Raw genomic sequence first — 12666 nt, 5'->3', positions numbered from 1 at the left:
TTTGGGGGGGGTTTTGGAGAGGGAAAAGGGGCTTTTTTTTTTTTTTTAGCCCCGTGTCTGGGTGGTTTTGTCAGTGAAGTGGTTCAGTCCCCACCCCGGGCCTGGCCCTGGCAGAGTCCTGCTGCTCAGGGACAAGGAGCCCTGCCTGGCTGAGGTATGTGCTGGATAAACAGGAGCTTTCCCATGAGGTCAAGGCCGGATTTAAACCCTTTCCAACCACAGGATCTTTTATTCCTGGGAGAGGAGCTGGGCAGGGGGTGCAGGGAGCACTGGTGGGACTGGAGAGACGCTGCACAACCCCTCAGCGTTGTCTCTGTCCAGGGGTGTTTGGGCAGGACACCCCCTTTTTGGGTGCTCCAAGGGATCATTCCCAAGGATCAGGGAGCCAGGAGATCCTTCTGAAAGGAAATTCAGAAGCTTTGAGGAGGGAAGTTCTTGAAAACCTGGTTCCTGAGCGCACCCCCCTGCTCTCCCAGGATCACTTTGTTCTTCCCGGGCTCTTCCCAACCCTCAGACAAAGACCTGATTGTATCCCTGGTTTCTGGTTTTTAAGGGAAGCTTTGTGGCAGGGCCTGGCTGAGCCATCCACATGGCACGGAGGGGAAAATGAGAAGGAGTCTGGGGCCAGCAAGCCCTGACAGGAGCTCTCCCTGCGGGGCTCGAGTTGTTTGTTTCATATACGGCCCCGAAATCGCGTCAGAAAGGAATGATGTTGTGAAATTTCCTTCTCTAAACTCCAGCTGGGCTGGACTTCCAGTTCCCTCCTCCTGGCTTCTTTGGCTGCCCTCTCTGGTCATCCGGGATACAGAGCCTCCTCTTCACCTTCCTCCTCCTCCTCTTCACTCTCCTCCTCTTCCTCTTCACCCTCCTCATCCTCCTCCTCTTCAACCTCTTCTTCAAACTCTTCCTCCTCCTCTTCCTCCTCCCATCTCCCCCTCTCCCACTCCCTCATCCCCCCCCATCCCATGCCCCCTCTCCCCAGCCAAGGTGGGTGTTCCCAGCCCTGCTGCTGGGCCAGGTTGGGTGCTCAGCACCCCAGCACCTCCTGGCTCAGCTCAGACCCTGATCTTCCCTTTCCCTTTATCTCTGCTGCCCTCACTCCTGCTGCCTCCTCGCCCTGGGTTTATCTCCCCTCTGCAGGAGCTGGATCCTGCACCCCCAGGGCTGGGGGTGATTTCAGGGTTGTTCCATCTCCCACTTCCAAGATTCCACCCCAGCACAGCCTGGGGTTGGTGCTGGGAGGGACAAAGGCAGAAATTCCCCCTCTCTGCAGACATGGCTTTGAGGCTTGGGAGAAACATCTGCCCTTGGAGTGTGGGGGTGGAGAGGAGCTCCTTGGAGCAGCTCTGCTCTGGGGACAGGCTGGGAGAGTTGGGGTGTCCAGCCTGGAGAGGAGAAGCTCCAGGGAGACCTTAGAGCAGCTTCCAGTGCCTGAAGGGGCTCCAGGAAAGCTGGGGAGGGACTTGGGCCAAGGGCAGGAGGGATGGGCTGAGGGGGAAGGGCTTGAAACTGGCAGTGGGGAGCTGGAGGTTGGAGCTGAGGAGGAACTTGTTGGCTGGGAGGGTGGGGAGAGCCTGGGCCAGGGAAGCTGTGGCTGCCCCATCCCTGGGGGTGTTGAAGGGCAGGTTGGCTGGGGCTTGGAGCAGCCTGGGCTGGTGGGAGGTGTCCCTGCCCATGCAGGGGGTGGGATCTAGATGGTGTTTAAGCTTCATCCCCCCCAGCCAGTCTGTGACTCCATGACTGAACCCAGAGGCTGAGCTGTGCTGAAATGCCCTTGGCTGTGCTTTGGGCTGGGCTCAGGTCCCCACCTTCCTCCTCAGTGGTCACCAGGGTGGCCCTTCTCCATCCCAGCATCTTCTTTTCCTCCTCTCACCTTCAGGCTCTTCCCTTTTTAACCTTTTTGCCTCTTTTTTTGCCGTGGTTTTCTCAGACCTGCCCTTTTGGAGGCCCTTTTGGCCCTTTCCTGGGCCCTTTTGCTTCACCCTAGTGAGGTCGTTGGCAGGACTACAGGCTTCATCCCAGTTTCCTGGCTATCCAGACTGGAATTCCAAGGGTTAAGGAGATCTCCCTTTCATCTTGCAGGACAACAGCAGCCTGGGCTGGTGGGAGGTGTCCCTGCCCATGCAGGGGGTGGGATCTAGATGGTGTTTAAGCTTCATCCCCCCCAGCCAGTCTGTGACTCCATGACTGAACCCAGAGGCTGAGCTGTGCTGAAATGCCCTTGGCTGTGCTTTGGGCTGGGCTCAGGTCCCCACCTTCCTCCTCAGTGGTCACCAGGGTGGCCCTTCTCCATCCCAGCATCTTCTTTTCCTCCTCTCACCTTCAGGCTCTTCCCTTTTTAACATTTTTGCCTCTTTTTTTGCCGTGGTTTTCTCAGACCTGCCCTTTTGGAGGCCCTTTTGGCCCTTTCCTGGGCCCTTTTGCTTCACCCTAGTGAGGTCGTTGGCAGGACTACAGGCTTCATCCCAGTTTCCTGGCTATCCAGACTGGAATTCCAAGGGTTAAGGAGATCTCCCTTTCATCTTGCAGGACAACAGGGGTTTTTAGTAGGTCTTGGTGACTTCAGGGCTCTGAAAAATGGGACCAGGGGGATTTTTAATCTCACCTTCATCTCAGGTCCAGCTCCCCTCCTCACCCACCTCATTCCCTCCCCATTTACTTCTCCTCCTGAGAAAATCTGAATTGATTGTGACTCCCAGAAACCTCCAACAATTACAGGACAACTCACCACAGGGCTTTGGGAGTCATTCAACTCCAGATTAAAACCCAATTAATTCATTACTCGACGAGTCTCCGGTTCCAAACCACGTCGTCCTTTGCAGCCGGGCACGTTCCCTGCTCCTCTCTCCACAACTCCCCAGGATTCTGACGTGGAGATCTGGGCAGATTGACATCAAGGGCTTCCTCTTGCAGATTAACTCATTTTGCAAATTAGGGAGGAAACCAAACGAGATCAAAATCAAGGAGACTTCATTTCAGAACCGACTCGGGACGCCGAGCGCGGCTCCGTCGGTTTTGATCCATCCGTGGGCAGAGCCCAGTGGGGTTTTTTGGGATGTTTGAAGATACAAAATGAGGAAGAAAGGAGGAGAAATCAAGTTGTGAGGTAGAAAGGTTTGATTTTAGGGTGTTTTGGTGTGTTTTTTTTTCATCCAAACTTCCTCTTGTGGTGGCTCCTCTTCCCCTGCAGGGTTTGCAGCTGCCGGTGCTGCCGTTTGCACAAGCAGCTGGGTTGGTTTCTTGGGGGTGGGTTGGATTTATTTTTTACCCCCCCCTCAAGATCCTCCCTAAAAATGTCCACGGAGGCCGTTTCCCTTCTCCTAAGGTCAGCTGGGGTGGATCTAAAAATGCTCCTCACTTCTAGCCACGGGGCATTTCTCACCTCCTTTTGGTTTGCTTAATGCAACCACCAAACTTGAAGTATTTTTGCCTCCCACCCCAGTTGGGAGCCAAGAAACACCTTGTCCTGGGGAGGAGCTACAAGCCAAGATTTGTCTCCTTTGCTCTTTTATTTTTAACCAGCAAGAGACTCCCCCTCTTTAATTTTTTTTTTGGGGGGGTCTCAGGGCTGTTTGCCCCCCTCCCTGTGCTGGTGGAGGCTCCTTCAGGCTGGGCCAGGAGCCAGGAGCAAAGCAGGAGCAGCTCTTGTCTCCCCAAGCAACTCCCTCCCAGTTTTTTCCAAGGATTAAACCTCCCTTTGTTTTTCACTCTATTAATACATATTTTCAGGACTTCAATGACCTGGAGCTTGAAGCTGGGGCCTTGGCAACCTCCATCAAAGCTTCACCCTCACCACTCCTCTCTCTGAATCGAGATAAAACCCATAAATTCTCCAGCTGGTTTCTCTCCACCAAGACCTACTCTATTAATACATATTTTCAGGACTTCAATGACCTGGAGCTTGAAGCTGGGGCCTTGGCAACCTCCATCAAAGCTTCACCCTCACCACTCCTCTCTCTGAATCGAGATAAAACCCATAAATTCTCCAGCTGGTTTCTCTCCACCAAGACCTCCCCCCTCCCAAAAGAAACACCCAACCCTACAAATTCTAGAGGCTTCAATTCTTTCTGAGAGGTGAAGAGTGAAGCCTGTACCTCCAAGATCTGCCTTCATTTATTTATCCCTTAATTAGCCACAAGCCATAGATTACCAGGAGGATTTAGCTGCTTTTTTTTCCCCTCTCCATATGACCAGAAAAACCCTCTGTAGGTTCTTCCACGGGGGGATTGAAGCCACCCCAAGGTTCTCCCTCCTCACCCAAACCTATTTTGGGGGGAAAACAAGTGTGTTTCACCCCTTTTTTTGGTTTTCTAGCAGCTTCCAACAGCTCATCCTGGTTGGGACAGAAGCAACAGGGAGGTTTTTAATCTCTCCCTGTCCTCGTTGGCTTAGAAAGCTTAAAAAAAACCCTCCCTGGTTTCCCCTGTGGTGGTTTTAGACTCCAAACACGTGTGGCAGGAGCTGGAACAGCAAAGGTTTTGTCCTAAAATTCCCAAACTTTGCAGGGAATGTTGTTGGGAGGTACAGGAGGGTCCAGCTTGGGTTGTTTATTTCAATAATGTCCCTTTCAAGGGATAATTTTCTCCTCCTGCCACCCCGGGGTGGTTGTCAAACAGGTGGGCCTGGCTTGGTGGTTCTCACTCCATGGCCAGCAGGTCCTCTCTTAACTCCAGCATGTTCCTCTCCAGCTCAGTTGACACAACCAGTTCTTAGGTCCCAGGAGGTGGTTGGACTGGTCCCAGTTGGTCGGGCACTGGTGTTGTTTGAGGTGTCTTGTGGCTGGGGTCGAGCTGAGTGTTCCCTCACTGGGACCATCCCATGGGATTCTGGTCTCACCAGGGTTGGCATCATCCTCTCCATCCATCCTGGCTCCCCTGGTGGTGCCATGGGTGACATCCTGCTGAGGAGGTGCCATGTGCCTCATCCCCTGGGGACAAACCAAGCCCTGATGTGACTGGAGACAAGCAGATGAGTCAGGTTCCTTGATGACAAACTTCCTGGCTTCTGCTTTGATCTTCTCAGTCCTCGATGGCAAAGGGCTTGGCCAGCACCACCTTAGCCCAGGAAATCTGGATCCCAGGGATCTGGGGGAGCAGAGCAACCTCCTTTCATTTCAAGGTTCCATCTTGGCTCCTGCTTGGAAGAGTGAAGCTCCAGTTGATGCCACCACAGCCCGGAGCAGTGACACCGAAGCTGTGCCTTTCCCTGAGGGAAGCTCAGAGGTGGATCATGGCCCAGACTTGGATCATGGCAGCTGTGAAAAAGGAGATGGAGCTTCTGGAGAGAGTCTAGAGGAGGCCCCAGAGATGCTGGGAGGGCTGGAGCAGCTCTGGAGCCAGGCTGGGAGAGTTGGGGTGTCCAGCCTGGAGAGGAGAAGGCTCCAGGGAGACCTGAGAGCAGCTTCCAGTGCCTGAAGGGGCTCCAGGAAAGCTGGGGAGGGACTTGGGACAAGGGCAGGAGGGATGGGCTGAGGGGGAAGGGCTTGAAACTGGCAGTGGGGAGCTGGAGGTTGGAGCTGAGGAGGAACTTGTTGGCTGGGAGGGTGGGGAGAGCCTGGGCCAGGGAAGCTGTGGCTGCCCCATCCCTGGGGGTGTTGAAGGGCAGGTTGGCTGGAGCTGGAGCAGCCTGGGCTGGTGGGAGGTGTCCCTGCCCATGCAGGGGGTGATCTGGATGGTCTTCAAGATCCCTCCAACCCATTCCATGATAAATCCCACCACGGAGCTGTTGCCCATCAGGGCCCCCAGTAGCCCCCGGATCCATCCCTGGTGGCTTCATCCTTTCCAGCTCCTCAGCAGAGCTTTGCCTGGACACCACTGACACCTGCTGGTGACACCCAAGCCCTGGGGCTCCAGGAGCACTGGTCACTGCCAGGAACTCCTCTTCATTCCCTCCTCCCTGACTCTGGGTTGTGAAATTCCCTCCTGGCTGCAGGAGAAGAGCCCAGCGTGGGGCTGAGGGACCTTCTGGAATGCTAAAGTTCATCCTTCCCCACCTCCTCTCCTGTGGATTCTCCATGTGCTGCCTCCTCCTAGAAGATGTTTCATGGAAAACCAGGATTTGGAAGCAAATTTCATCCCTTTGCTGAAGGGACTTTAACCCCTCAGCGTTTCTCAAAAGGTGGTGGCAACATCTTGGGCCCCATATCAAGGAGGTGGCTTCATTCTCCTGGCTCTGGAGGACACCACGAGCAGGACCATGGGCTGGATCTTGGGAATGCTGACTTTGGGAAGCCCAGTTTTGTGCTCCTCATTTAAGAAGGTGCTTCCAAGGTACTGGGAAGAGATGGAAGCAGTGAAGCAGCATCTCCCAGGGCACCCCAACGTCCCTCACATCCTGATGTCCCTCACCATCCCAACGTCCCCACCAGCCTTTGGCAGGGCTGGTTGGCACCATCCTTCCCATTAACTCCTCCTCACTGGAGCCTCTTGGGCAGCTGCTGAAAACCAGCACCAGGAAAAAACCTCAGATGGGTGTTTTTTTGGGAAAAAACCATCTCCTCCTCTCCCAGCAGAAGATCCCAGGAACCAGAGGTGGCGTTTGCTTGGCAGTGGGGAGCTGGAGGTTGGAGCTGAGGAGGAACTTGTTGGCTGGGAGGGTGGGGAGAGCCTGGGCCAGGGAAGCTGTGGCTGCCCCATCCCTGGGGGTGTTGAAGGGCAGGTTGGCTGGGGCTTGGAGCAGCCTGGGCTGGTGGGAGGTGTCCCTGCCCATGCAGGGGGTGATCTGGATGGTCTTCAAGATCCCTCCAGCCCATTCCATGATAAATCCCACCACGGAGCTGTTGCCCATCAGGGCCCCCAGTAGCCCCCGGATCCATCCCTGGTGGCTTCATCCTTTCCAGCTCCTCAGCAGAGCTTTGCCAGGACACCACTGACACCTGCTGGTGACACCCAAGCCCTGGGGCTCCAGGAGCACTGGTCACTGCCAGGAACTCCTCTTCATTCCCTCCTCCCTGACTCTGGGTTGTGAAATTCCCTCCTGGCTGCAGGAGAAGAGCCCAGCGTGGGGCTGAGGGACCTTCTGGAATGCTGAAGTTCATCCTTCCCCACCTCCTCTCCTGTGGATTCTCCATGTGCTGCCTCCTCCTAGAAGATGTTTCATGGAAAACCAGGATTTGGAAGCAAATTTCATCCCTTTGCTGAAGGGACTTTGACCCCTCAGGGTTTCTCAAAAGGTGGTGGCAACATCTTGGGCCCCATATCAAGGAGGTGGCTTCGTTCTCCTGGCTCTGGAGGACACCACGAGCAGGACCATGGGCTGGATCTTGGGAATGCTGACTTTGGGAAGCCCAGTTTTGTGCTCCTCATTTAAGAAGGTGCTTCCAAGGTACTGGGAAGAGATGGAAGCAGTGAAGCAGCATCTCCCAGGGCACCCCAACGTCCCTCACATCCTGATGTCCCTCACCATCCCAACGTCCCCACCAGCCTTTGGCAGGGCTGGTTGGCACCATCCTTCCCATTAACTCCTCCTCACTGGAGCCTCTTGGGCAGCTGCTGAAAACCAGCACCAGGAAAAAACCTCAGATGGGTGTTTTTTTGGGAAAAAACCATCTCCTCCTCTCCCAGCAGAAGATCCCAGGAACCAGAGGTGGCGTTTGCTGTTGGGGCCAAACCTGTGGATCTGCACCTTCTGTGGCTCCACTTTCCAACCACCACCAGATCCAAGCAGGGATCTCAAGCCTGGCAAAGCAGTCCCATGGAGAAGGACCTTGGGGTCCTGGTGATCCATGGGGTAGGAATGTGTCCTGGTGGCCAAGGGAACCAATGGGGTGTAGGAAGAACAACGTGGGCAGCAGGTCCAGGGAGGTTCTTCTACCCTGGTGGGTCCACATCTGAAGGGTTGTGTCCAATTCTGGGCTCCCCAGTTCAAGAGGGACAGGGATCTACTGGAGAGAGTCCCAACAGAGGCCACAAGGATGATGAAGGGGCTGGAACATCTGAAGAGGAAAAGCTGAGAGACCTGGGGCTGTTCAGTCTGGAGAAGAGAAGACTAAGAGGGGACTTGATGAATGTCTATAAACATCTGCAGGGTGGGCATCAAGAATGGGCCAGTCTGTGTTCAGTGGTGGCTGTGACAGGACGAGGGGAAATGGCACCAAGTGACAACACAGGAAGTTCCACCTCAACATGAGGAGAAACTTCTTCCCTGTGAGGGTGACAGAGCCCTGGGCCAGGCTGCCCAGAGAGGCTGTGGAGCCTCCTTCTCTGGAGGCTTCCAAGACCCATCTGGTTCCTGTGTGACCTGCCCTGGGTGTTCCTGCTGCAGCAGGGGGGTTGGACTTGATGGTCTTCAGAGCTCCTTTCCAACCCCTGTGGTTCAGTGATTTCTGCTTGGGAGGAATTTGGGAGGAAAAAGGTGGATTTGGGGCAGGAAGCCCAGCCAAGGATCCTGATGCTTCCTGGTGGAAACATCTCAGCTCTTGATCTGCCCACCAGACCCGTTGGCATCTGGGAATTGCAGCTGGAAGGGGACACTGAGCTCTGCTCTTCCCAGTCTGGAAAGGATCAAACTGGGAGGGAAAGAAACTCCTTTTGAGGTAGAAATTGACTTTTTGGAGAAGGAATCAGCAGTGATGGAAACTGGTGGGTTTGAAACCTTCCCCAGACCCATGGTTGGTGTTTATCTGCATTTGGGAGGTTCCTATGGATCGTTGGGAATTGTTCCTCCAGAAAGGAGGGATTTAAGGTCCTTTTTTTAGCTTCATCTCCCTTTGTGGAATCCCAATAATTAAGCACCAAGCACCTGGTGTTGGACCATCCCTGGTGGACGTTGCTGAAGACCCTGCTCTTCCAGTCCTCTTGGTTTATCCCTCTTTTTTGATCTTGGAGGAGAATCTGGTTGGTAGGAAGGTTCCAAGCTGCTCCTTAGATGGTTCCTTTCCTCAGGAAAGGTGTTTGGAAAGGGAAAAAGTGCCTCTTCCAGCCCAAAAACCCAAGGTGGGCAAGGGGAGCTGGGTGGCCAGGTGGGACTGGGAGGATCTTGAGCTTCCCTTGGGTGATGTTTTGACTCTTGGTTTCTCTCCCAACTCTGCAACGTTGACATTTTTCCTCTTGTTTTCTGTTCTGGTTTAGCTGGAGTAGCTGAAATATTTGGCAGGTGGTTGGAGGGACATGGTGGGGATGATGTTTCTCCTGGGAGATGTGGCTCTTACTGCTCCTCTGGCCACAAACTGGAGGGTGTGGAGCAAAATGTTTGGGAGATCCTTGGGTTTGCTGAGGGTGTGGAGAGCAAAGGGTTCTGGAGAAGGTTTGGGGTGGGAATGGAAGGGCTTGGAGACACAGGAGCCTGTGGGAAGCTGAGGGAGAAGATTTGGACCAGAGAAGCTGTGGCTGCCCCATCCCTGGCATGGTTGAAGGGCAGGTTGGATGGGGCTTGGAGCAGCCTGGGCTGGTGGGAGGTGTCCCTGCCTGTGCAGGGGGTGGATCTAGATTGTCTTTGAGGTCCCTCTAACCCATCCCATGACTCTCAATACCTGGGTTTGGGTTTCCAGGGTGCTCAGCACAGCACCACCAGCCTCCCCCACTCCCTTGGGAAGCAGGATTGTTCTCCCAAGGTGTGGGAGCAACACCAGGGGGGCTGGGAACCCTCTGGAGATGCTGCAAAATGTGTCCAACCTCCAGCAGCCAAATCACAGCATGTCCCAGGGGCAGGACAAAGGGCAGTGGGACAACCTGGAGCACGGGAGGTTCCAGCTGAGCATGAGCAGGAACCTGTTGCTGTGAGGGTGGCAGAGCCCTGGGCCAGGCTGCCCAGAGAGGTGGTGGATTCTCCTTCTCTGGAGCCATCCCAGCCCCAGCTGGATCCTGGGGGACCTGCTGGAGGTGCCCCTGATAACGGCTCCATCAAGCTGAGACCCGGCTGGGAAAGGTCCCTCGTTTCCCCTCTGGATGTTCCTGTGGAGGGACCTTCAGTGACCTCCTGTGGTTTCTTCCAGGTGACCACGGGACTCAACTGGGTCTCCACGGGACGAGTGGAGATGGGTTGGGAGATGAGAACACGGCTGTGGAGGAAGGAGACACCAGCCCAGACCCTCAGCCCCAGCAGGGCCGGAAGACGCGGCGGGAAGCGTGTACCTGCCCCTACTGCAAGGACAGCGAGGGAAGGTGAGGCTGCTCCACCATCTCCCACCCCAGGAGCCTCCTCAACCCTCCCAAGTGCCTCCTTGAGCCCCGTTCTGTTGGTTGATCCAGTTGTGGAATGTGCTGGGTCCAGTTCTGGAGCCCCCAGCACAGGGAGGACACGGAGCTGTTGGAGAGAGGCCAGAGGAGCCACGGAGATGCTGGGAGGGCTGGAGCAGCTCTGGAGCCAGGCTGGGAGAGTTGGGGTGTCCAGCCTGGAGAGGAGAAGGCTCCAGGGAGACCTTAGAGCAGCTTCCAGTGCCTGAAGGGGCTCCAGGAAAGCTGGGGAGGGACTTGGGCCAAGGGCAGGAGGGATGGGCTGAGGGGGAAGGGCTTGAAAGTGGCAGTGGGGAGCTGGAGGTTGGAGCTGAGGAGGAACTTGTTGGCTGGGAGGGTGGGGAGAGCCTGGGCCAGGGAAGCTGTGGCTGCCCCATCCCTGGGGGTGTTGAAGGGCAGGTTGGCTGGGGCTGGAGCAGCCTGGGCTGGTGGGAGGTGTCCCTGCCCATGCAGGGGGTGGATCTAGATGGTCTTTAGCTGATGGGATGGTTTGGGTTGGAAGGGATCTTCAAGCCCACCCAGATGATCCCACTAGGTGATCTTCAAGGTGCTGCCCCATCCCTGAAGTGTTCCAGGTTTCTACTAAGGGGCTTGGAGCAGCCTGGGCTGGTGGGAGGTGTCCCTGCCCATGCAGGGGATGGATCTAGATGATCTTCAAGGTCCCTCCAACCCAACCCATGTTTCCATGACTCCCTCCAAGTCACCTGGAACTTTCAGGTCGGTTTTAACCACTTCCCTTTGACCTCTTTTCAGAAGCTCTGGGGATCCAGGGAAAAAAAAGCAACACATCTGCCACATCCCGGGTTGTGGGAAGGTCTATGGCAAGACCTCCCACCTGAGGGCCCACCTGAGGTGGCACACGGGGGAAAGACCCTTCGTCTGCACCTGGATCCTCTGCGGGAAACGCTTCACCCGGAGCGACGAGCTGCAGCGGCACAAGCGCACGCACACGGGTGAGGAGCTCAGGGTGCTGCTCCCCCCAGGGACCTGCACCTTCCTGGGGGGGTTGGAGAGCTGCTTGATCCAAGGGCTGGAGCACCTCAGCCATGGGGACAGGCTGGGAGAGTTGGGGTGTCCAGCCTGGAGAGGAGAAGGCTCCAGGGAGACCTTAGAGCAGCTTCCAGTGCCTGAAGGGGCTCCAGGAAAGCTGGGGAGGGACTTGGGCCAAGGGCAGGAGGGATGGGCTGAGGGGGAAGGGCTTGAAAGTGGCAGTGGGGAGCTGGAGGTTGGAGCTGAGGAGGAACTTGTTGGCTGGGAGGGTGGGGAGAGCCTGGGCCAGGGAAGCTGTGGCTGCCCCATCCCTGGGGGTGTTGAAGGGCAGGTTGGCTGGGGCTGGAGCAGCCTGGGCTGGTGGGAGGTGTCCCTGCCCAGGCCGGGGGGGGGCTCTAGATGGTCTTGAAGGTCCCTCCAACCCAAACCAGTCTGGAATTCCCTACAGTGACACAGCAGGGGATGAGGTCCAAGTGTCACCCTCTTGTCCTTCTCTACCCTCTCCCCTGTATTGGGACACTCTGGGGTTTTTCCACCCACCGGGTTGTGCTGGGACCAGCTCTGGAGTCCTCAACACATGGAGGACACGGAGCTGTTGGAGAGAGGCCAGAGGAGGCCCCGGAGATGCTGGGAGGGCTGGAGCAGCTCTGGAGCCAGGCTGGGAGAGTTGGGGTGTCCAGCCTGGAGAGGAGAAGCTCCAGGGAGACCTTAGAGCAGCTTCCAGTGCCTGAAGGGGCTCCAGGAAAGCTGGGGAGGGACTTGGGCCAAGGGCAGGAGGGATAGGACCCCCCCATGACTCTATAAGTCCATGAATTCATCTCAGTGCCCCCTCCCCTCTCAAACAATGTCCCCCCTCCCCCCAGGTGAGAAGAAATTTGTTTTCCCAGAATGTCCCAAACGCTTCATGAGAAGCGACCACCTCTCCAAGCACATCAAGACCCACCAGAACAAGAAGGGAGGCACGGCCACCAACGTGACCATGAACGTCCCCATGGACACGGGGGCTTCAGGGGATGGCAACGGTGGGGCCACCCCTTCTGCCCTCATTGCCACCAACATGGTGGCCATGGAAGCCATTTGCCCCGAGGGCATCGCCCGCTTGGCCAGCAGCGGCATCAACGTCATGCAAGTGGCCGACCTGCAGTCCATCAACATCAGTGGCAACGGCTTCTGAAGAGCAAGGGGGGTGCTTGACACCCAGCAAGGGGGGTGGTTGACACCCAGGGGACACCCAAAGGTGCCACCACCAAAAGCAAAAAGGGGGGGACTCCCCCCCCCCCCCCCCCAGGGATGGGAGCCAAGAGGAGAAGACGGAGCCAGCGACGGGGACCACGTCCCTCGGCACCTTCCAGCACTAAATCCAGCTCCTTCTCCCTTGGGATCCTCCAGTTGACCAACCTCCAGGGCCACCCACGAAGGCCAGAGCTTCTCTATATCTTTTTTAATTTCTGCTTCACCATGTTTTGGGCTCCTTTTCCTCTCTTTTTTGTCTTTTAACCCCCCC

General features: G+C 56.2%; 1 protein-coding gene across 1 annotated transcript in view; it reads left to right on the top strand.

Annotated features, from left to right (window-relative positions):
* SP1 (Sp1 transcription factor) overlaps positions 1-12336 on the top strand; it is a gene marked incomplete at its 5' end in the record, with an annotated part of 28521 nt that extends 16185 nt beyond the window's left edge. The window contains 3 exons of the mRNA XM_010007401.1: positions 9932-10100; positions 10926-11125; positions 12026-12336. Coding sequence (XP_010005703.1) covers positions 9932-10100; positions 10926-11125; positions 12026-12336 — 680 coding nt within the window. The remainder of the gene's footprint in view (positions 1-9931; positions 10101-10925; positions 11126-12025) is intronic.
* Between the last annotated feature and the right edge of the window lie 330 nt (positions 12337-12666).

This window comes from Chaetura pelagica, unplaced genomic scaffold (assembly GCF_000747805.2).
Source record: "Chaetura pelagica isolate M959 unplaced genomic scaffold, ChaPel_1.0 scaffold2111, whole genome shotgun sequence".
Taxonomy (NCBI): Eukaryota; Metazoa; Chordata; class Aves; order Apodiformes; family Apodidae; genus Chaetura; species Chaetura pelagica.
Note: the sequence above shows the minus strand (reverse complement) of the source record. Positions and strands in the feature narration are given on the sequence as shown.